This window comes from Zalophus californianus, chromosome 9, assembly GCF_009762305.2.
Source record: "Zalophus californianus isolate mZalCal1 chromosome 9, mZalCal1.pri.v2, whole genome shotgun sequence".
Classification (NCBI taxonomy): Eukaryota; Metazoa; Chordata; class Mammalia; order Carnivora; family Otariidae; genus Zalophus; species Zalophus californianus.
The window spans coordinates 81,543,407-81,567,728 of NC_045603.1; the positions used below are offsets into that span (position 1 = coordinate 81,543,407).

At 37.7% G+C, this 24,322-nt stretch overlaps 1 protein-coding gene across 2 annotated transcripts in view; it reads right to left on the minus strand.

The window, feature by feature from the left end:
* The window catches only part of IRAG2 (inositol 1,4,5-triphosphate receptor associated 2), an 83,501-nt gene that overhangs the window by 32,208 nt on the left and 26,971 nt on the right, over positions 1-24,322 (minus strand). The window contains exons 14-18 of one of the 2 annotated variants that reach the window (XM_027593026.2): positions 11,125-11,239; positions 10,498-10,660; positions 3,637-3,698; positions 2,259-2,339; positions 1,380-1,476 (exon numbers count right to left, since the gene is read on the minus strand). In XM_027593026.2, the coding sequence (XP_027448827.1) occupies positions 1,380-1,476; positions 2,259-2,339; positions 3,637-3,698; positions 10,498-10,660; positions 11,125-11,239 (518 nt within the window). Of the gene's footprint in view, positions 1-1,379; positions 1,477-2,258; positions 2,340-3,636; positions 3,699-10,323; positions 10,378-10,497; positions 10,661-11,124; positions 11,240-24,322 lie in introns of those variants that run through there. The other variant, XM_027593027.2, reaches the window with a different exon arrangement.

Below are 24,322 nucleotides of genomic sequence, written 5' to 3' on the forward strand. Positions count from 1 at the left end.
AAACCATACAGCCTGCAGAGGCTGAAGGACTTACTGTCTGGCCCTTGACAGAAACAGCTTTACCAAACCCTGAAGGGAAGAGGGTTAGACATTGTGATGGGGACCCGTTAAAGAGACAAAGGAAATAGGGTAACGGATCATGTGTTTTGGAGGAAGCCATCTTGCTATGTGTTTTTCTGAGTATAGGAAGCAGCAGAGTTTAATAGAAGAAAACACAGGCATTGGAGTCAATCAGAAATTTTTAGTTCAAATCCTGGCTCTGCCACATACTAGTTGTGTGCTCTTGGACACATAACTAAACCACTCCGAGCCTTAGCTTACTTACATATGAAGTGACACACGACCTTAGGGAAATTACTAACTCCATATTTCTCTGTTTCCTTCTCTTCCTTATCTTGAAAATGCAAATTACATTAGCATCTACCTGGCAGGGATGTGGTGAGGATTAAATGAGGTAGTAGTGATGCTAAGAGCAGAGAACTGTGCCTGGTATATAGCAGGCATCTGCAGGCACTGTCGGGTTGTGGTTGTGTTATTATTACTGGGTTAGTGTGAGTAAAATCATCTCTATAAAGCTCTAAGCTATTGTTTGATACAAAATGGCCATTCAATTAGTAGTGGTAGTAGTTTTCCCTTCTCTAGTTGAAATGATCCACAGATCATTTTACTTGCTATTTATTTCTTCTTAACTTTATTTTGATAACCATCCCATGTCTTCTGTCATTTCAGAACCAGCCATTAACTTTTGCTTTCAACCACATCTCGGTTGTGATGAGAGATGTCACTACCATGAGCATTTCTTCCTAAAATAAAGCTCATTCTCCTTAGCCTGGCACTGAGTAATAGCCCACCATTTGACCCACAACCTGCTCCAAACTTACATTCTACTGTATCACAACCAAACTCCTCTTGTTTCCAAAATGACTTGTCCAGTTTTGATTCCTCTTCAAACACTTGAGGCTTTTGCATTCTTCTGTTTTTTTTGGTTTTTGTTTTTATGTTTTTTTTTTTTTTTGTCCTCCTCAGTTAAAATACTTTTTCCATGCTTTTTGCTACTCCAAATGCAACCCATCTTTCAAGGCCTGGTTCAACTCTCATTTCTTCTATAGAGCTTTCTTGGGCTTCTCTGAGCCCATTCTAACCTCCCTGATAATCTGTGAGCTATTTTAGGATTTATTCTCTATTATACATAATATGGTGCTTTGCACAGAGTAGGTGCTCAAACATCAGTTGACTGACAGAATTCAGGGATAAATATCCAAACATTCAACAACTTTTCCTGTATAAATATAATTGTGATTAATTATTTTCCCTTTCAAAAAGAACCTTACCCTCAGCCATGCCTGATAGGGTGTAAGAGGGGGGCTATCCATGCTTACCCAGCAGAGGTGTATACCAGCATGTATGTTTGAAGGTCAGGAGCGTCTGATATATTCTTGCTTCTTGACCACTATATTGTTTACGGCAACACTGCTTCTGAACAGAAAATAAAATAGTATTAGCTACCTAAAGGGGTGTAACATAACATATTTCATCATCTATTCTCTTCATTTCCAAAGGTAGAAAGAATATCACTGGCATCAAGAAGAGTCAAGAAGAAAATAAATGATTGCAAGTAATAAAGTAATAAAGCTTTCAACCTTTTGATCAAAAGCTATACCCTATGGGTAAAGTGTAATTCTCATTAAAAATCACAGTTCAATAATTTAACAGAATTATATCAATTCCCAATAATCGACACTGTCATATAAACAAAAGCCTTGAGGAAAAAGGTATGGATGAGAGGCAAGCTTAGTTAGACAATACTTCTTCATGATACCACAGTCAAATAATTTAACATATTGCCATATTGTAGGGTCTACCAGCATTGTATGCATGTGTGTGACAAAGAAAAAGACTAGGTAGGGATGCCTGGGTGGCTCAATTGGTTAAGCATCCAACTCTTGATTTCAGCTCAGGTCATGATCTCAGGGTCATGAAATCGAGCCCTGTGTTGGGCATAGAGTCTGCTTAGGATTCTCTCTCTCACTCTGCCCACCCTCCCCTCCCCCCGTCCCCTGCTTGCACGCTCTCTCTCTCAAAAGAAAAAAAAAGTTAAAAAAAGAAAGTAGGTATCCATTGTTTCATCTAATAATCTCTCAAAAGTGATCTGGCTTAAAGTACTAAGACTACTAATACATACTGGACTTCACTTTCTCTTTTGACACAGTGGTGATTCACAACTGGCACTTAAATTGTTTCAAAAAGCTTAAACTTACCAGTTGATCTTGAAATGGTTGTTGAATTCCATCTGTGCCGGACGAGGGATCACAGTGAGGAAATTCCTCATCTAAACAGCTCTGTCATGAAAAAATGGTGGAGCATGTTCAAAGGCAGAATGACGACAGAGTCAAGGATACAAAACATATTCCATTTAAGAGAAGATATTGTGCTACCTGAGGAGGGTGGTATTGGCCAATTCTGTCAAGTATTCTACTTAAGGGAACAGGTTTGTAATTGTAAAACTTTCATTGCATTTTTCCCCTTACTTGTTCTAGGAATGAAATTCAAAGATCAGGGACAGGAAATACAATGGCTTTGTCATTGAAATCTTTAGGCAGAGGCCAAAGGAGGTTGCTGGAGACATGTCAGTGTAGTGAAAATGTTGCCTGTGAAAATTTCATAGCAATCAGATTGTGGCGTTAGTCCAAGAGGTAGATACATACCTATCACAGTTATAATAGAAAATTGTATTGGTGTTCCTGGTAAGATTAAAGCATATTTAGATGTGGAGGTTTTTCCACTTCAATTTGTTGTAGGGGGCTTTTTAGGTACTCTGCCTGGCTTAATCTCCCACATGAAAATTTCTTTTTCTACTTAAACAGATGTGCCTGCATTATGCTCTGGAAACAGATACATGCAGACATCGCCCTTCTTTCTTCCCTTCTCCAGTCCCTTCCCCCATGCCAACCTTACTGTTCCTTATGTTCCTCATTTATGAACAAAAAGGAAAAATTCACCAAGTATCATAAGGGAAAGAAATACATTGAACTCTACCATGGATATATTGAGATATCCAGACAGGAAGGAGTTAAAAGTTTAATTCAAATAGGAGGGGCACCTGGGTGGCTCAGTTGGTTAAGTGTCTGCCTTCAGGTCAAGGATCAATCCCTGAGTCAGGCTCCCTGCTCGGTGGGGAGCCTGCTTCTCCCTCTCACTCTGCTGCTCCCCCTGCTTGTGCACGTGCTCTCTCTCTCTCCCTCTCTCAAATAAATAAAATCTTAAAAAAAATAGGAGAAAAAAGAGATAGGAACCATCCCAGCCCATCCAACAGTACGCATTCAAGAGTTATCAGAAAACAGGTACCTAAGACTAAAACACTGGCCCTTTGCTAACAGATACAGTAAATTCTAAAATGCTTCCTCTTTAAAAGATGTTATTAGCCATTCACTAATGTGAGTTCCCCCTTCTTGTTTGGCTAAATGCTTTCGGTGCAGAAGAGAACAAAGTCCACCAGAGCATTTTCTTCTAAGTTGGTTAATTTTGTGATAAAAGTCATTATCTATTATAAATTAGCTTCAAATCCATATACAGATTGGACCTCTTCCCCACAGTAAACACATATCACAGGGTTTTTTGTTTTTGTTTTTGTTTTACCTGAAACGGCAAGCCATGGAGGCGTCCTTTAATTAACTTCTTTCTCAGTGACTCAGTTGGTGCTATAAAGAGAATTCATAACCAGCTTAATAGGACGATTTGTAACCCCCTTTTCCCTCAGTTCCTTTCATAAACTTTTAACAGCTTTAAATTTGGGGTCTGAGGAAAGGAGAGAGAAAGCAGTGACTTCTGAGAATGGCGTTCTCAACTCATGTCTTGTGGGAATAGAAGAGCAAAACAAAGGCTAGAGCAGCTAACCCATGATCACCCCTGGGCATTCAAAATTCCCCTTGACAGATGCAAGTGATGTCCTCTAGAAGTGAGTCACAGAATGATTCCACCTTAACTTGGGAATACACCTCAGAGGTCATTCAGTCCAACCGCCTAGGGTGTGGAAATCCTCTCTCCCAGAAACCTCTGCGTGAGCTGTGAGTGACGGCAGCCCCTAGAATTGGAGCCCCGTGATCCCAGAATCCTATGGGTAGGTCTGAGATGATGAGAACACTTTGTCCAGAGGATTTCAATGATAACTGGTTAGTCATGCAGCTGGGATCAGACTCACAGGATAATGTTCAATTCAGTATACTTTTTCATGAAATTAAAAATGTTTGTCTTTCTACTTCACTGAAATCTGCCTCCCAGTAACTTCCAACTTCTCATCTCTGGAGTAACAGAAATGAGGAAAAAAATACCTTTTTAACTCTTTGAGTTACACAGGTACACACTACTTATCTGACAATCCATACTCTTTAAAATATAGACAAGAACCAGAAAATAGGCCCAAATCTTTGGAACCAAAATAGATGTTGATATTCATGACCTTTATTCCTGTGGCAATCCCTCACACTTCCACTCATCCAGTAGGCTCTGAATTTATACATAATTCTCACAAGCTCTGACTGCTTTCTCAGCCCACAGATGATTAAAAACAAAAGTTACATGAGGGTAGGAAGCTCTGCTAGATGGAGACATTGACATATTAATAGCTGCCACTTTTTTTTTTTTAATCACAACAGCAAGGAAAATTCAGAGCAAATACTCCGTTGTCCAAAACACATATGAATCTGTAGCAACAGTTTTATATCTCAATAGCCTGAAAAAATTCTGAACCATTAAAATAATACTAATATATGTGAAAAGTACATAATCTAACAAAAAATTTTTTTCTAAGAAAAAAGTCTTGAAAATCTTCAATTACATCAAAAATTACTCATGTAAAATTCTATTTTGTAAGAATTTTTTGGAAAAATTCCTTATTTCACAACTAAGCTTGACATAGTGTTACTAGGCCCACTAGGAGGAAAATACTTTTTAAAAATTTCTAACATATTTAAGTAATTAATTTTTAATACTTAAAACTCTAGTAAAGATTCAATTTTAGAAAATTCTCTCTTTTAACGGTATTAAATAAATCCTTCTCCCAAACTACATCTAAGCAACAGCAACCAAACCTTTCAGAAGTGGCCAACATTATGTTTGTGAAGGCCGTGTATCTCCAAAACACTGTCTTTGGATTTCCAAATAGGCTTGTGTTTCAGAAGAAATAATGAGTTAGTATAAGACTATTTAAATTGCCCATCTGCTTTCCCACCAGGCAATCTTGAGTTTTAGGAATAGTCCATCTCAAAATATTTAAATTGTACACCTTATTTCAACAGATGTTTTGTGCAATGTGTAGCAACTATTTCCATATGTTCCATGAGGCAAAACACATTGCCTTATGACCCTAATTTGCATTCACCTTTGTATGCTTTTTTATGTGTTTGGAGTTGGACCTGCCATGTCTCTAGGACATTTAGATTTTACATGGAAGCAAATGAAACAATGGCCACTGTATCCCCTGCTGTTGCCATCTGTGATATAGGATGGGACCGGGTGTCTTGGATACATTGCCTTTGAAGGAAGTTGGGATAAAACAACATTCCAAATGACTATGCAATGAGACTCTCAGGCAAAGGCCCTGCCAATTAATTGGCTGTTGATAATTAAAACTATAGTATTAGAATGATAATAATGCTAGTTATCAATGATGGTTGACATTTATGGAGGATGGATTTTTATAACACAATATATGTGTTATCTCATGTTCTATAAAACTGTGTATTAAAAAAAATCAAGTTTCATTGAAAACCACAGACCAGGAGAAAATAATTCACAACACATATATCTACCAAAGGACTTGTATCCAAAATATGTAAAGAAATCCTACAACCCAATAACAAAAGGACAAATGTCCTAATTTGAAAGTGGGCAAAAGATATTTCACAAAGAAGATACATAATAGCCAATCAGTATAACAAATGAAAATCACAAGATACCCAGAAGAGTGACAAAAGTGGAAAAGGTTGACACCACCAAGCATTGATGCTGTAGAGAAACTGGAACTCCCACACACTGCTGGTGGGAGTGTGAAATGTTACTGGCAGTTTCTTAAATGGTTACAGCTACACTATGACCTAACAGCTCTGCTCGTAGATCTTTATCCTAGGTTAAGGAAAGACATATGTCTATACACAGACCTATACACAGATGTTCATAGCAGCTTGCTCCATAACAATCCCAAACATCTAAATAATTGAGATGTCCAATAATAGGAGAAAAGATAACCAAATTGTGGAACCATTCATACAAAGAAATATGACTCCATCATGAAAAAGGCATACCATGAATAAACACAACATATTAAGATAAATATTATGTTGAGGGAAAGAAGACAAAAACACCAAAGTACATATTTTATATCTCAATTCTAGGAGCTAAACTAACCCATTAGTGATAAAAATCAGATCAGAGGTTGATCCTTATAGTGGTGGAGGTGGGGGAGGGGCAGTGACTGGAAAGTAGCACAAGGGAACTTTCTGGGGTTACAGTTTTGTGTTTCGATGTGCATTTGGCAAACTGGTTAAACAAGACCCTTAAGGAGGTGCCTGGGTGGCTCAGTCAGTTAAACGACTGCCTTCAGCCCAGGTCATGATCCCGGGGTCCTGGGAAAAAGCTCTGTGTCAGGCTCCCTACTCAGTGGGGAGCCTGCTTCTCCCTGTCCCGCTTCCCCGCTTTTGCTCTCTCTCTGTCAAATAAATAAATAATATCTTAAAAAAAAACTAATACACTTAAGATCTGAACATTTCATGATGTTAATTATGCATTAATAAAAAAACGTAAAAGTTACAAGAACAAAAATAACAGAGTTTATGAGATTAACATTAGGAAAAGACCACTAAAAATGTAAATGCAACATTATAACCAGAGCACTAACAAACACAATTATAAATAATTATAGTGCCTGGGAAGATAACTTGGATCACCGAGACCTCGTGCCTCTTAAAATGACCAAAGGCTGCCCCCCAGGATAATAGGAATAGATAACAAAAGCGTAGAGATGCTGGTGACCTTTAAATGGTGCAGTGCTGGTGGGATGCTAAGAAAATGCAGATGAGAGCAGAACTCAGGCAGTGGGACTGCTGCAGTGAATGCAGGAGGGAGCACAGCCGGCCTCCAGCCAGAGCCCTGCAAGGCTGGGCCGCACTTCTCTGGGGGAGGTGGCCTAAGTGCAGACACTTGCAAAATAAAGCTAAAGGGGCTCCTGCTGTTTGTCAGCAGCCAAGCCAAACACTTCCTCCTTCCCCGCTGAAGGTTATGGTTCTATCCCTACCCACCCAGATCCCCTACCTAGGAAAATCATGAATGAAACGACACAACTTCCATCTGACATTCGCGTCATTACCCGTTGGCTAATGGTGAACGAGGTAACGCACACGGCAGAAACGTGCTCTAGCAGAACAGACTCTCCCAAGTATGACCAAGCACTAGCTATTGTTTTGCATTTGTTATTTATAAATTACATACTGCATTGTCTGGAAGGGGATACTGAGTACCCAGAGAGGTAAAGAGATTTGCCTAACTTTATCCAGTTTCGCTTTTGACTTAGAACATAGGTTTGTTTAAGGCCAAATACCATGCTCTTAGTCATTACGCTATATGGCCTCCTAGATTATTTCATCCATTTCTGCATACATTTGGGAAAACTTAGGCGCCCATCCCCATCGGAGCTGCTGAGCAAGCTCTATCTGATTTGGGGTTTTTCCCTTGGTCCTCAACCTAACGCCTATCTTTAAGTGTCTCAATCACCTCAAGCCCCCTTTCGTGTCTCATTTCCCTCTTAGGTACTGACTGCTCGAGACACATGGTTCTCATCTTGCATCCATCCTCAAAGCCATAAGGCTCTTATCTGTCCCCTACCCCATGCCCTCCGTGCTAAGGACAGCAAATCAGAAGACAGTTTCCAGTGGGTTCATCTAGGTGAAAGCCTTCTCTAAAGTTTATACAGCTACTATGTTCAAATAAGGAATTCTGATATACAGGAGCCGCTCAGGCTCTCTTGCCAAGGAAATATTTATAGTTTCTAAAGGTAATCAATGCCCTTATTATTGATTAAATCAGGGACTCAATGAAGATTTCATGTTAGAAGGGGCAAGAGGAGGATGAACAGCAAAGAGGTAGTCGAGTCTCTATTAGATCAAGTGGTCTATGTCTCATTAGAGTCACTCTCATACGTTGGGTAAACACCCTAGATCTAAGAAGCCTTTTTGTTTCCTTTTCAAACCAAACATCCATTTATACCTAGTATTGCCTTTGTTAACAAGATACTTGGATACATACATAAGTAAGAAGCAGAAGAAAGAAAATATGTAAGTAACCATTCAAGAAACTTAGCAGTTCTAATGGCACATGTCACAGAAGCTGGCCATGTATACTTAGAACCTCATTCAGCAGTCCAGTCCTGGTGGCCATTGAAAACACGAACAATATTACTTCTTCAATATGAAGTTCAGGATTTCTAATCAAATGTCATAAACAACTTCCTAGTTCCAGTTTAAGAACCCTGTCATTGACCTGAACAATTGGACACAATCACTGAATCCCCACCCAATTTGCAAAAGAACCATTCTCAGACACGACAAAAAGCCATTGCCTTAAGCACTTAATAAATGTATTAAGCTAACCAGAAAGTTTCAGAAGAACTAAATGGATTTGAATATTTTTGTTTTCTGACTCAGAATTCAAACGTCTGACTCAGAATTCAAACAGCATGTGGTGACAGTGGTAATGGTGGAATGTGCCAGGATGTGTTTATGTGATAACTGTCCTACCTCACTGACATTTATTCACAGTCTATCTGGAAAATCTGCTCCACAGAACATTTCAAAAATATGTGCCACCTAAATTTCCCTCTTGTTGCAAAGGTCGATTTTTAAGGGCATTGTTAGAAAAATCCTCATAAGCAAATGGTCTTCAGAGCAAAATCTTGATATGTATGCCTTCTACGGGCAGCAAAAGATACAAACAAGTAAAAGAACTCAAAAAGCTAGGCAGGTTGTGAGCAACTATATGCAGCCAAGAAAAAAAAAAATACACGCTTGCAACCCAGGGTGGCTTTCATCTTCTATTTTTAAGAATATTTGGACCAATGAAGTGAGAAGACAATAGCGAGTTCATTATATCAGGAATGTATATTTTGGGATAAGTTATAAAATTTGACTCTTCCAAGAAGGTACTAAAAGGAAATCAAAGGGGCAGGGGGGAGAGTTGTGGGAGGAGATAAATTCTTAGTTTTATAAAACTATGATGTATAATGTTGACTTAATCGAAGATAAATATAACTGAACCAAAAGATTAGTCCTCTAAGTACAGTGTCTAAAGCAAACATACCATAAACCAAATTTGGAACACCTTATTATTCATGTCTCAACATGAACACTTTTAATCACAATGGAACCTTTTCCAATGCTCTCTGAGCAATCATAAAACAACATATAGATTATGTAATTTAAAGACTTACACTGTCGTACTTAAAATTATTGAAAATTAGCAAGTCCTACAAGGTTTAAAAAAATAATAATAAAATATTGAATAATTACTGTTACGTTAGAACTAGCCAAGTCCTTTAAACTTTTAAACAGCGTTCTCAGATAGCAGTAGAAAGGGTACAATAAATCCAAAACAAACCCAGGTCTGAAAATCTCCTTCTCTAGCTTAGCTTATGTTGATAATTCATTTGTTACCCGAATCAATAATTTTGTCTAAAAAGAGCATCTAGGACAGCTAGAACAAGAAGCTGGCCAAACAAAAGCAATTCCTGATAAATGGTCAAATAAGCTTTATTTTTACCAAATTATGTTTCTAGAATAAAATTCGCTTCTGAATAATCTGACATCTGTCATTTGACAATTGTCTTTTCACCTAAATCCTTAGTAAACAGTTACTTTCAGGTAATACAGAAAAATGACAAATATTCTAATTTTTTTAAAGCAAAATATATTTGTAAAGAGCACATTAAAATTTAAAAAGGATTTTCACATATTTAATATTTTGATGCACTGAATTCATAAGTATTTTGCCCACCCCTAAAATTACTATGTAAAAGAAAATAGAGAGGCAGGTCCTTTTCTACAATATAATGGGTACAAGCTAGCTAATAAAATCAGGGTAGAATAGGTAAGCCATTTACAAGTTCAAATACCCCATGCATACAAGATTTTTTCCCCCTTCTTTACTTTTACAGATATTGAGAACTTTAATTTTTAAAGAAATAACAGTCATGGACAAATCCAGCTCATAACAACAACAACAACAACAACAACAACAACAAAACACTGAAAGGGAAAGTTAGTCATTAAATCAGCCTACTTGGACACCAGGCAAGCCTCTCTGGAAGCCCACGATACTGCCTTCTGGAACCATTTTATTGTAATAAATGTGGGTATTAACACAGCAGCTGTCTCATCTACAAAAATGGGTGTAGTCCTTTTGCCCCACCTCCGAGTGGACTGAATTGGGACATAACACATATTTGCTACTCACTTTTCAATTTCCTCGTCTTCTGCTCAAGTGTCTGGCAAGTGTTCACCAACACGGTATTTACAGTCTGGAGATTCGGTTGTTCCGAGATTGCTTCCTCTAATTCATGCAGCAAAGACTTCTCTTTGTCGCCAGCTGAGTGGGCTGCCGGATCTCGATCCTCAACCTGGACACGTACGGTTAATACTGGATTTTAGCAGGGTGGCCAGGAAAGAAAGCAATTGAGCACTCACCGGTATTATGCACACGAAACTGAAAATGTGCTTTTCTTCTCAGGGAAGTGATAAGCCTCTAGTGAACTTCTGCAATTCTGTATTTGCATGGGCTTTGCATGGGCTTTGCATGGGCTCCTGAGCTATTTCTACAGTGGTAAAAGTCCTGATATGTCAAGTTGCCTCTTTCTGCAAAGATGCCTCTTTCATCAGGAGGCTGTTGACACCACCTCCTTTACAACTCCCCTGTACTTCCTCCGCTCACTGCTGGTCGCCAGGGACTGAACTTCGCAGTTCCTCTTTGTTTTTTGTTTTTTGTTTTTTTCTTTTCTGTTCCTCCTCCGTTTTATACTTCATGGTTTCAAGGACATCTGAGGAAACTTCCCCTTGAATATAAAGTAGTCACAGGCTACCCTACCTGCTCCTCCCTGTCCTCCAGCCATTGGCTGGTTCTTTGGATCTTCTTCCTAACGACAGCTTCCTGGTTGACAGCATCTTCTTGCACTTGTTCAAGGGCTTCTCGTTGTTTCTGCCTGGAGTTAAAAAAAAAAAAAAAAGTCCAAACCACAAGCTGTCAGTGATATTTCAGCTGAGAGTCACCCCTGGGAAGTTGTGACAAATTCAAACTTAATGCACTTCCTCAGAGATCAGAGGAAAAAGTGAAAGTATTTACATACATATAAATGCTTAACAAATAGAGAATTTTAATCAAAGCACTCATATTGATCAGTTGGTCTGATACGCTCACTTTAGAGATAAGGGCATTTGGTCTCCTATTTACACTGGGATATTCAGTTTCCCACAAGCTACATTCATCGTAGTAATTAGCATCAGGCACCAATTGCTTAGAGGATGGCACAGTAATGAGGTCACTGTGACAGGTGCGGTATTTACACATCATAGCTTGCTGTTTCAGAAAAAGAAAGGAAAGGGAAGGATAAAAGAAAAAAAAAAGGCAATAAGAGCTTTGGGTCATGACCATGGCCTTTTCTCTTTAAGAGTTGTCAATCATGCTAAATGGTGAGCACAAGAAGGGCTGCCCCCAAGCATGGATGGAACACTCCATGTTAGTATTTCTACCACAGCCTTGTCTTTCCTGAAAACTTGACCCCCCCTTTCTTCCTCATTCCAAATCTCTTAGTGTTGTTATGTTACCTCTCTTTTGGATCCATTTCTAATCCTCCAAAATGTATTAAAATGCACCTGCTCTCAGCTGATGAGATTATTTAAACAATGCTAGGTATCAATATATCAGTGACTATCTGGAAACAGCTTGAAATGAATATTGATGATATCCTTAGCTCAAACGGATGATAAACTTTGGGAGCTTCAAAGCAAAGAGGAAGACATTGTCAGGTTTAGGCCTTTTGCATGCCTCTCAAACATTAACACAGTCAGAATCACATCGTATATTGGCATAAATCCAGCCCTAAGTACAAGAACAACCGCACCAGAGACAAGGATCGTCGCACAGAATGCTTACCATCATGGTAAACTAGCAAACAAAACTCTGAACAAAAATAAAAACTACCTAAACAATCTACTGAGACTTGTTCAATACCTTATAGTCAGTTTCTTCTTGTTTTAAATTTTGGTAAGAACATTTAACATGAGGTCTATCCCCTTACACATTTTAAAGTGTATAATGTTGTTATCCGTAGGCACCATGTGGTACAGAAGATCCCTAGAACTTACTCATCTTGCATCACTGAAACTTTATACCTATTAAATTGCAGCTCTCCATTTCCTCCTCCTCTAGTCCCTGGAAACCACCATTCCTCTCTCTGCTTCTCTGAGTTTGACTATTCTAGATACCTCATAGAAGTGCTATCATGCCATAGTTGTCCTTCTGTAACTGGTTAATTTCACTTAGCATAATATCCTCAAGATTTTTCCGTGTTATCACATGCGACAAAATTTCCTTTTTAAGGCTGAATAATATTCCATTGCATATATATACACGATATTTTCTCTGTTCATTTACCACTGATCAAATGTAGGCTGTGCTATGTCTTGGCTATTGTGAATAACGCTGTAATAAACTTGGGTGTGTAAATATCTCTTCAAGATTTTGCTTTGAATTCTTTTGCACATATATCCAGAAGTGGAATTGCTGGATCATATGGTTGTTCCATTTTTAACTTTTTGAGGAAATTCCATACTGTTTCCCATAGCAGTTGCACTGTATTAAATTCCCATCAACAGTGTACAGAGTTTTAATTATTTCTCTACATCTTTGCCAACACTTGGTATCTTTTTTTTTTTTTTAAAGATTTTATTTGACAGAGAGAGACAGACAGCGAGAGAGGGAACACAAGCAGGGGGAGTGAGAGAGGGAGAAGCAGGCTTCCCGCAGAGCAGGAGGCCCCATGAGGGGCTCGATCCCAGGACCCCGGGATCATGACCTGAGCTGAAGGCAGACGCTTAACAACTGAGCCACCCAGGCGCCCCAACACTTGGTATCTTTTGGTGGTTATTTTTTCCCTTTGGTTTTTAATAATAGCCTTCCCTAACGGGTGTGATTCATTCATCATTGTGAATGACTCATTGTGGGTTTTATTTGCATTTCCCTGACGATGAGTGATGTTGAGCATCTTTTCATATACCTGTTGGTCAACTGTATGTCTTCTTTGGAAAAATATCTATTCAAGTCCTTTGCTATTTTTAAATTGGGTTATTTGGTTGTTACTCAGTTGTTGTAGTTCTTCATGTATTTTGAATATTAACCCCTTATTGGATATATGGTTTGCAAATATTTTCTTTCATTCCATTCTTTCATGTACCTGTTCTCTCTGTTAATTCCTTTGCTGTTCAAAAACTCTTAAGCCTGGTGTAGACGCACTTACCTAACTTTTCTTTCATTGTTTGTACTTTTGTGTCATAGCCAAGTCCACAGCCATGAAGAATTTCCCCCAAGTTTTCTTCTAGAGTTTCACAGTTTTACGTCTTATATTTAAGTCTTTGATCCATTTTGAGTTGATTTTTGTATATGGTATATAACAAGGGTTCAACTTCATTCTTTTGCATGGGACTATCCAGCTTTCACAACACCATTTGTTGAAAAGACTATCCTTTCTCCATTGTGTATTTTTGGCATTCTAGTCAAAGATCAGTTGGCCATTTATGCATGGGTTTATTTCTGGACACTCTATTCTGTTCCACTGTCCTTAGACCACTACCATACTGTTTTAATTAATATAGCTTTGTAATATATTTTGAAATAAGGAAGTGTGCTACCTCCAGCTTTGCGTTTCTTTCTCAAGATTGTTTTGGCTATTCAGGATTCTTTGTGGTTCCCTGTCAATATTAGAATTATTTCTTTTTCTATTACTATAAAAAAATGCCAGTAGGGTTTTGATCAGTATTGCACTGAATCTGTAGATGATTTTGGGTATCATGGACATTTTAACAATACTAAGTCTTCTAACCTATGAACACAGATGTCTTCACTTATTTGTATCTTCTTTAATTTCTTTCAGCAATGTTTTATAGTCTTCACCTCCTTAATTAAGTTCATTCCTATTTTACTCTTTTGAATGTTATTTTAAATCAGACTGTTTTTCCAACTTTCTTTTTGGATAATTGTTAGTGTACAGAAATGCATCTGATTTTTGTATGTTAATTACATATCTGCAATTTTGCTGAATTTGTTTATTGGTTCTAACAACTTTTTGTGGAGTCTTTAGAGTTTTCTGTATATAAGATCACGTCATCTACAAATACAGATGATTTTACTTCTTCCTTTCCTTGCTTAATTGCTCTGGCTAGGACTTCTAGTACTATGTTGCTTAGAAGTGGTGAGAGTGGGCATGCTCGTCTTGGTTTTGATTTTAGAGGAAACACATTCAGTCTTTCATCACTGAGTATGATGTTAGCTGTGTGTTTTTCATAATGGCCTTTATTATGTTGAGGTAGTTTCTATTTCTAGTGTTTTGAATATTTTTATCATGAAAAAGTGTTAAAGCTTGTCAAATGCTTTTCTTCATCAAGTCAGGTGATCATGTGATATTTATCTTTCATTCTGTTAATGCAGTATATCACATTAATTTGTGTATGCTGAACCATCCTTGCCTTGCAGGGATAAATCTCACATGGTATGATTTTTTCAATGCATGATTAAAGTTGGTTGCTAGTATTTTGTTGAGGATTTTTGCACCTATACTCATCAGGGATATTGACCTGTAGTTTTCTTTGCTTGTAGTATCTTCGGTTTCAGTGTCAGGATAGTACCGACCTCATAAAATGAATTTGGAAGTGGTCCCTCCTTTATGATTTTTTGGAAGTTTCAAAAGTCTTCAATAATCTCCTACTATTAATCTTCCTTAGATGTTTGGCAGAATTCATCAGTGAAACCACCTGGTCCTGATCTTTTCTTTGTTGGATTTTTGAATACTGCTTCAATCTCCTTACTATTTTTTGTTCTGTTCAGATTTTCTTTTTCTCACTAATTCAGTCTTGGTAGGTTGTATGTTCCTAAATATTTATCTATTTCTTCAAGATTATCCAATTGTTGGTGTATGACTGCTCACAGTGGTCTTTTATGACCCTCACCCCCAACCCTCTCACTGTAGCATCAGTTATAGTATTTCTTCTTTTATTTCTTATCTTATCTGAATCTACTCTTTTTCTTAGCCTAGCTAAATGTTTGTCAATTATATCTTTAAAAAAATTCAGACTTTCAGGGAAGATGGCAGAAGAGGAGGATCCTAGGCTCACCTTGTCCCACAGGTACACTAGATAACACCCACATCAGTGTAAATAACCCAGAATAATGACCCAAAGACTGGCAGAATAGACTCTCCACAACTAAATGTAAAAGAAGAGACCACAATGAAGAGGGTAGCAAGGGTGGAGACATGGTCAGGAACCAGACTGACTCACAGTACTGTCTATGGGAAGGAGGGATGCCACTGACACAGAGAGAGGAAAGGAGCACACCCCACACCAGGCAACCCAGGCATCAAGGAGCCACACTGGGAAGATGAATCCCCATAACACTGGGCTTTGAAAACCACAGGGGCCTAATTTCACAAGTTTATAATCAGTGTAGCTTAACACCTTGAACTTTAAAAATGAGCAAGCTGAGCTCTGGGAGAGCTGGAGGGCAATAGGAAATTGAGTCCCCCACACTTAGAGAGACAGCACAACAAAGAGTCCCACTAAGATACAGAATAGAAATGGCAGTTTGAAAAAAAAAAAAAAACCTGGGGCATAAGAGAAGGAGAGTTATTTACTCATCTCAGAGCAGGTGCTGGAGGGGCAGGGATCTTTGTAAGATTCTCCAAGAACAAAAGAGCTGGTGGGCACCATTTTCCTCTCCTACCCCTTACCCTAGTCTAGACACACAGGCACCTGCAGGAACAGCACAGAGCAAACACCCTCTGCCTAGTTTGATAACAGTGCACCCCAACCTGCATTCTCCTGCAGATGCTCTCCCTCCATCCTGGACTAGGCAGGAGTTTTCACACACCCTCCCAAAGCAGACCAGCACAGAACTTGCTGGCAGTGCACCCCACCCCTCCATTCTCCCACAGACCTGTCCCCCAAAAATGTGCTTGGCAGGAGCCTATTCAAAGCAGTGCCACAAGCCTGGCTGTGTGCAAGCAGACCTGACAGGGGCCAACACTCTCCAAACTGACTCCTTCCCTGGGGAGAGGGAAAGATAACCACACACACCAGTCTGACTGTAGCCCTAGCAATGGACTGGGGGTAGATATCTGGTCTGACTGCAGTCCCTGCCCACCAACGAAAGCTTCTCATGTGACAACATAGGGAGAACACCCTGAAGTTTGGTGCTACTGCAGCTCTGGCAAAAGCATGGTCTGACAGAAATAAAGCCCAGGGTGTCCTCAGACTGGCCCATTAACAACACAGGAATCAAACTGTGCCCACAACAGGCAAGGGGAGCCACTGCAGATGACTGGACTGAAAGCAAATGTGGCTCAGCCACAACAGCAGTGTACACACAACACACATAGGAGACACCCCTGAAGGACCAGGTTTTGGTGAACAGGGAATATGGCACAAAAGAGCTCCATAGGACCTCTTCTTCATAAGGCCATTAATTTGAAGAGCAGGTGACATAGCTGACTTTCCTAACATATAGAAACAGACCACAGAGAGTTAGACAAAATGAGGAGAGAGAGGAGTATGTCCCAAATGAAAGAACAAGTCAAAAATCACAGCAACGGGGCGCCTGAGTGGCTCAGTTGGTTGGGCGTCTGCCTTTGGCTCAGGTTGTGATCTCAGGGTCCTGGGATCGAGCCCTCCATGCTTCTCCCTCTGCCTCTGCTTCTCCCCCCACTAGTGCTCATGTGCATGCACACACACACTTTCTCTAATAAATAAAAAATTTTTAAAAATCACAGCAAGAGAGCTAAACAAAACAGAGATAAGTAATATGCCTATTAGAAAGCTTAAAGTAATGGTAATAAAGATATTAAATGGGCTGGAGAAAAGACTGGAGGATCTCAGTGAGACCCTCAACAAAGAGAGAGAAAACATAAAAAAGAACCAATCAGAGATGCACAACTCATAACTAAAATTTAAAATACAGTAGTGGAAGGAGCATGGATCAGTGACCTGGAGGACAGAGTAGTGGAAAGCAATCTAGCTGAACAGGAGAAACAAAATAAATAGCAATAAATTAAAACAGACTAGGGGAAATCAATGACATGATCAAGCATAACAACATTCATAGTATAGGGATCCCAGAAGGAAGAGAGAGAGCAAAGGGGGAAGAAATATGTATTTGAAGAAATAATAACTGAAAACTTCCTGAATCTGGGGAAGAAAACACAAATCTAGATCCACAAGGCAAAGGAATTCCCAAACAAAATCAACCCAAGGAGATCCACACCAAGACACATAGTAATTAATGTGGCAAAAAGTAGTGATAAATAGAGAATTTTCAAAACAACAAAAGAAAACAGTTGCATACAAGGGAAACCCTATAAGGCTATCAGCTGATGTTTGAGCAGAAATTGTGTAGGCCAGAGGGTTTAGAATGATATTCAAAGTGCTGAAAGAAAAAAACTGCAACCAAGAATGCTCTATCCAGCAAAGCTATCATTCAGAGTAGAAGGAGAGATAAAGAGTTTCCCGGAAAAAAAAAAAAAAGTTAAAGGAATTTATCACCACTAAACCAGCCTTACAAGAAATGTTAAAGGGGACCCTTTGAGTGGAAAAGAATGACCATAAGCCGGGGTAAGAAAAGTAGGATGCACTAAAGTACTAAAATTAGGTATATCCATAAAAATCAGTCAAGGATTCACACACACACACACACACACACACACACACACACACACACACACGGTGTAAAGTATGACACCGTATACCTAAATTCTGGGGGGAGAGGAGTAAAAATTTAGTACTTTTAGAATGGGTTCAAACTTAAGCAGCCATCAAGTTACTTTAGAATGCTATATGCAAAACACTATATAGATAAACCTGATGGGAACCACAAATCAAAAGCTGGTAATAGATATGCAAAAAAATAAAGAGAAAGGAATCCAAGTATATCACTAAAGAAAGCCAGCAAACCATGATAAAAGAGAGCAAGAGAAGAAAGGAACAGAGAAGAACTATAAAAACAACCATAAAACAAGTAACAAAATGGCAATAAATATATAACTATCAATAATTACTTTGAATGTAAATGGAATAAGGCTCCAATCAGAAGATGTAGGGAGACAGAATGGATAGAAAATAGACCCATCTATATGTTGCCTATAGGGGACTCATTTCAGACCTAAAGACACATGCAGACTGAAAGTGAATGGATGGAAAAGCATTTATCATGCAAATGGAAGTAAAAGAAAACCAGAGGAGCAATACTTAGATCAGATAAAATGGACTTTATTTATTTTTTTAAAGATTTTATTTATTTAAAAGAGAAAGAGAGAGCATGAACAGGGGGAAGGGCAGAGGGAGAGGGAGAAGCAGACTCCTGACTGAGCAGGGAGCCTGACACAGGACTCCCAGAACCCCTGGGATCATGACCTGAGCCAAAGGCAGTCACTTAACCAACTGAGCCACCCAGGCACCCCAGACAAAATGGACTTTAAAACAAAGACTGTAACACTATGTAATCATAAATGGAACAATTCAACAAGAAGATATAACAATTGTAAATATTTATGCACCCAACTTGGGAGCACCCAAATACATAAAGCAACTATTAACAAACATAAAGAAAATAATAGAAAACAATACAATAATAGTAAGAGACTTTAACATTTCACTTACATGAAAGGATAGGTCATCCAAACAGAAAACCAATAAGGAAAAATGGCTTTGAGTGACAATGGACCAGATGGATCTAACAGATATATTCAGAACATTCCATCCTAAAACAGTGGAATACACATTCAAGTGCACATAGAACATTCTCCAGAATAGGTCACATATTAGGCCACAAAACAAGTCTCAATAAATTTAAAAAAAACTGAAATCATACCATGCATCTTTTCCGACCAAGCATTATGAAACTAGAAATCAACGATAAGAAAAAATCTGGAAAGAATACAAATACATGGAAGTTAAATAACATGAAATAAACAATGAGTGGGTCAACAAAGAGGATATAAAAAATATATGGAGACAAATGACAATGTAAACTAATGGTCCAAAATCTTTGGGATACAGCAAAAGCTGTTCTAAGAGAGAAGTGTATAGAATACAGACCTACCTCAAGGAGCAAGAAAAATCACAACTTCGCCATACACCTAAAGGAGCTAGAAAAAGAAAAACAAATCCCAAAACCAGTAGAATAAAGCAATAATAACGATTACAGCAAAAATAAATGAAATAGGAACTGAAAAAAAAAAAAACAAAAAACAGAACAGATGGATGAAGCCAGGAGCTGGTTCCTTAGAAAGATCAACAAAATTGATAAGCCTTTAGCCAGACTCATCAAAAAGAGAGAAAGATGACTCAAACATACAAAATGAGAATCAAAAGAACAGAAATAACACAGAAATATAAAGGATTGTGAGAGAACATTATGAAAAATTATATGCTAACAAATTGGACAAACTAAAAGAAATGGGTAAATTCCTAGAAACATAAAACCTCCCAAAACTGAATCAGAAAGAAATAGAAAATTTTTTTAAATTTTATTTATTTATTTGACAGAGAGAGACACAGCAAGAGAGGGAACACAAGCAGGGGGAGTGGGAGAGGAAGAAACAGGCTTCCTGAAGAGCAGAGAGCCCTATGTGGGGCTCAATCCCAGGACCCTGGGATCATGACCTGAGCCAAAGGCAGACACTTAATGACTGAGCCACCCAGGCACCCCGAAATAGAAAATTTGAACATACCAGTTACCAGCAATGCAATGGCATCTATAATAATAATAATAATAATAATAATAAAACCTCCCAAGAAACAAAAGTTTCTCAGGATCAGATGGCTTCACAGGTGAATTTTACCAAACATTTAAAGAAGAGTTCATACTAGGTATTTATCTAAAGGATACAAAAATGCTGATTTGAAGGGGCACATGCACCCCAACATTTATAGCAGCACTATGAACAATAGCCAAATTATGGAAAGAGGCCAAATGTCCATCAACTGATGAATGGATAAAGAAGATGTCGTATATATTTAAATGGAATATTACTCAGTGATCAAAAAGAATGAAATCTTGCCATTTGTAACAACATGGATGGAACTAGAGTGTATTTTGCTAAGTGAAATAAGTCAGTCAGAGAAAGACATATAAATGATTTCACCATATGTGGAATTTAAGAAACAAAACAGATGAACATAGGGGAAGGGAAGGAAAAATAAAATAAAAACAAAGAGAGAGGCAAAGCATAAGAGACTTAAATATAGAGAACAAACTGAGGGTTGCTGGAGGGGTGATAGGTTGGGGGGTTGGGCTAAGTGGGTGATGGGCATTCAGAAGGGCACTTGGGATGAGCACTGGGTGTTACATGTGAGTGATGAATCACTAAATTCTACTCCTGAAATCAACACTACACTATATGTTAACTAACTTAAATTTAAATTAAAAAAATAATAATAAAGTTGATACTTATCCTTCTCAAACTATTCCCAAAAAAATAAAGAGAAAGGAAAGCTTCTAAATTCATTCTATGTGGCCAGGATTACTCTGATACAAAAAAAAAAAGAAGAAGAAGAAAGAAAGAAAGAAAGAAAAAGAAAGAAAGGACAAAACAAAAACAAAACAAAACCAGATAAAGGCACCACAAAAAACAAACAACAACAACAAAATAAAACTATAAGCCAATATCTCTGATGACCATAGATGCAAAAATCCTCAACAAAATACTCTCAAACCAAATGCCAACAATACATTCAAAAAGTCTTTCACCACTATCGAGTGAGATTTATTTCTGGGATGAAAGAATGATTCAGTATTCACCAATCAATCAACATGACACATGACATCAACAAGGGAAAGGATAAAAACTATGATCATTTCAATAGATGCAGAAAAAGCATTTGACAAAGTACAACATCTATTCATGACACAAACCCTCAACAAAGTCGATTTAGAGGGAACATATCTCAACATAATAAAGGCCATATATGAAAAACCCACAGCTAACATCATACTCAATTGGTGAAAAACAGATCTTTCCCCCTAAGATCAGGAATAAGTGAAGGATGTCCACTCTCACCACTTCTATTCAACATAGTACTGGAAGTCCTAGCCATAGCAATCAAACAAGAAAAAGAAATAAAGGGCATCCAAATTGATAAGGAAGAAAACTGTCACCATTTGCAGATGATATACTATATATATATATTAAAAAAAAAACCTAGAGACTCCACCAAAAAACCATTAGAATAAACGAATTCAGTGAAGTTGCAGAATATAAAATCAACACACAGAAATTGTGTTTCTATACACTAATAATGAAGTAGCAGAAAGAGAAATTAAGAAAACAATCTCATTTATAATTGCACCAAAAAATAATAAAATACCTAGGAATAAACATAACCAAGGAGGTGAAAAAACTGTACACTGAGAACTATAAAACGCTGTTGAAAGAAACTGAAGATAGCACAAACAAATGGAAAGTTAGCCCATGCTCATGGACTGGGAGAACAAACATTGTTAAAATGCCCATACTACACAAAGCAATCTACAGATTTAATGCAATCTCTATCAAAATACCAACAGCATTTTTCATAGAACTAGAACAAATAACCCTAAAATATGTTAAGAAACCACAAAAAACCCTGAACAAAGTAATCCTGAAAAAAAAAAAAAACACCAAAATTGTGGTATCATAATCCCAGATTTTAACATATACCACAAAGCTGTAGTAATCAAAACAGTATGGTACCAGCACAAAAATAGACACATCAATAGAACAGAGAGCCCAGAAATAAACCCATGCTTATATGGTCAATTAATCTATGACAAAGGAGGCAAGAATATGCAATGGGGAAAACATTGTCTCTTCATCAAATGATGTTGGGGAATACTAGTGTTAGACAGCTATATGCAAAAGAATGAAACAATGGAGCCCCTGGGTGGCTCAGTCGGTCGTGACTGACTCTTGATTTCAGCTCAGGTCATGATCTCAGGGTTGTGGGAACGAGCCCCCCATTGGGTTCTGTGCTCAGCATGGAGTCTGCTTGTCCCTCTACCTCTGCTCTCCCTCCACTTGTACTCTATCTCATAAATAAATGAATTAGTTAATTAATTATAAAACCAGACCACTTTCTTACACTGCACAAAAATAAACTCAAAATGGATTAAAGACCTAAGTGTAAGACCTGAAACCATAAACATCCCAGAAAACAGCACAGGCAGTAATTTCTCTGGCATCAGCCACAGCAACATTTTTCTAGATCTGTCTCCTGAGGCAAGGGAAATAAAAGCAAAAATAAACTATTGGGAGTATAACAAAATAAAAATGTTCTGTACAGCAAAGGAAAAAAAATCAACAAAACTAAGACAAATTATGGAATAAAAGAGATCTGCAAATGACATATCCAATAAAGGGTTAGTATCCAAAATATATAAAGAACTTATACAACATCCCAAAACAAATAATCCAATTAAAAAATGGGCAGAAGACATGGACATCTCTCCAAAGACATACAGATGGCCAACAGATGCTGAAAAGATGCTCAACATCACTCATCATCAGAAAGATGCAAATCAAAACCACAATGAGATACCACTTCACACCTGTCAGAATGGTTAAAATAAAAAACACAAGAAACAAGAAGTGTTGGCAAGAATGTATGGAAAAAGGAACCCTTGTGCACAGAAAGCAGCCACTGTGGAAAACAGTATGGAGGTTCCTCAAAATGTTAAAAATACAATTACCATATGATCCAATAATTCCACTACTGGGTATTTACCCAAAGAATACAAGAATGCTAATTTGAAAAGATATATGCACCCGTGTTTATTGTAGCATTATTAACAATAGCCAAATTATGGAAGAACCCAAATGTCCACTGATTGATGAATGGATAAAGATGATGTGGTGTTGTGTGTGTGTGTGTGTGTGTGTGTGTGTGTGTGTGTGTGTGTGTGTGTGTGTGTGTTGGAATATTACTCAGCCATAAAAAAGAATAAAATCTTGCCATTTGCAATTACATGGATGGATCTAGAGGTTGTAATGCTACATGACCTAAGTCCATCAGAGAAAGACAAACACCATATGATTTCACTTATACGTAGAATTTATGAAACAAATGAACAAAGGAAAAAGAGACAAACACTCCCCCAAAAATGGCTCTTAAATATGGAGAACTGATGGTTCCCAGAGGTGGGTGGGGATGGGTGAAATAGGTAAAGGGGATAAGAATACATGTATCATGGTGAGTACTGAGTAATGGATAGAATTGTTGAATCACTATACTGTACACCTAAAACTAACATTGTATGTTAATTATACCAGAATTAAAATTATAGTTAAGTTTTATAATGGTTAAATAACATAATAGTTAAATATAAATTACATTTTTTAATTTAAAAAACCAACTCCATTTTATTTTATTTTTTAAAGAGTTTTTCTATTCTCTATTTCTCCTAATCTTTATTATTTCCTTCCTTGTGCTAATTTTGAACTTAGTTTGTTCTTCTTTTTCCGGTTTCTTGAGCTATAACATTAAGTTGTTAATTAGAGATCTTCCTTCTTTAAGTGTAGGCATTTGTCACTGTTAACTTCTCTCTCAGTATTGCTTTTGCTGCATGCCATAGGTTTTGATATGTTGTTCTTACTTTTGTCAAGATATTTTCTAATTTCCCTGTTAATTTCTTCTTTGTGGTTTTCAGCAGTGTATTAATTTCTAAATGTGAATTTTCCAGTTGTCCTTCTGCTATTGATTTCTAGTTCTATTCCATTGTGGTTTGAAAAGATACTTAGTATAATTTCCATCTTCTTAAATTTGTTTATACTTGTTTTGTGACCTAATGTGATCTATCCTGGAGAATGTTCCATGTGCACTTGAGAAGAATGTATATTCTGTAGCTAGAGGGTAGAATGTTTTGTATATGTCTGTTAGGTCCACCTGGTCAACAGTGTTGTTCCAGTGTATTATTTCCTTATTGATCTTATATCTCAATGTTCTATTATTGAGAGTGGTGTATTGAAGTCTCCTACTATTATTATATC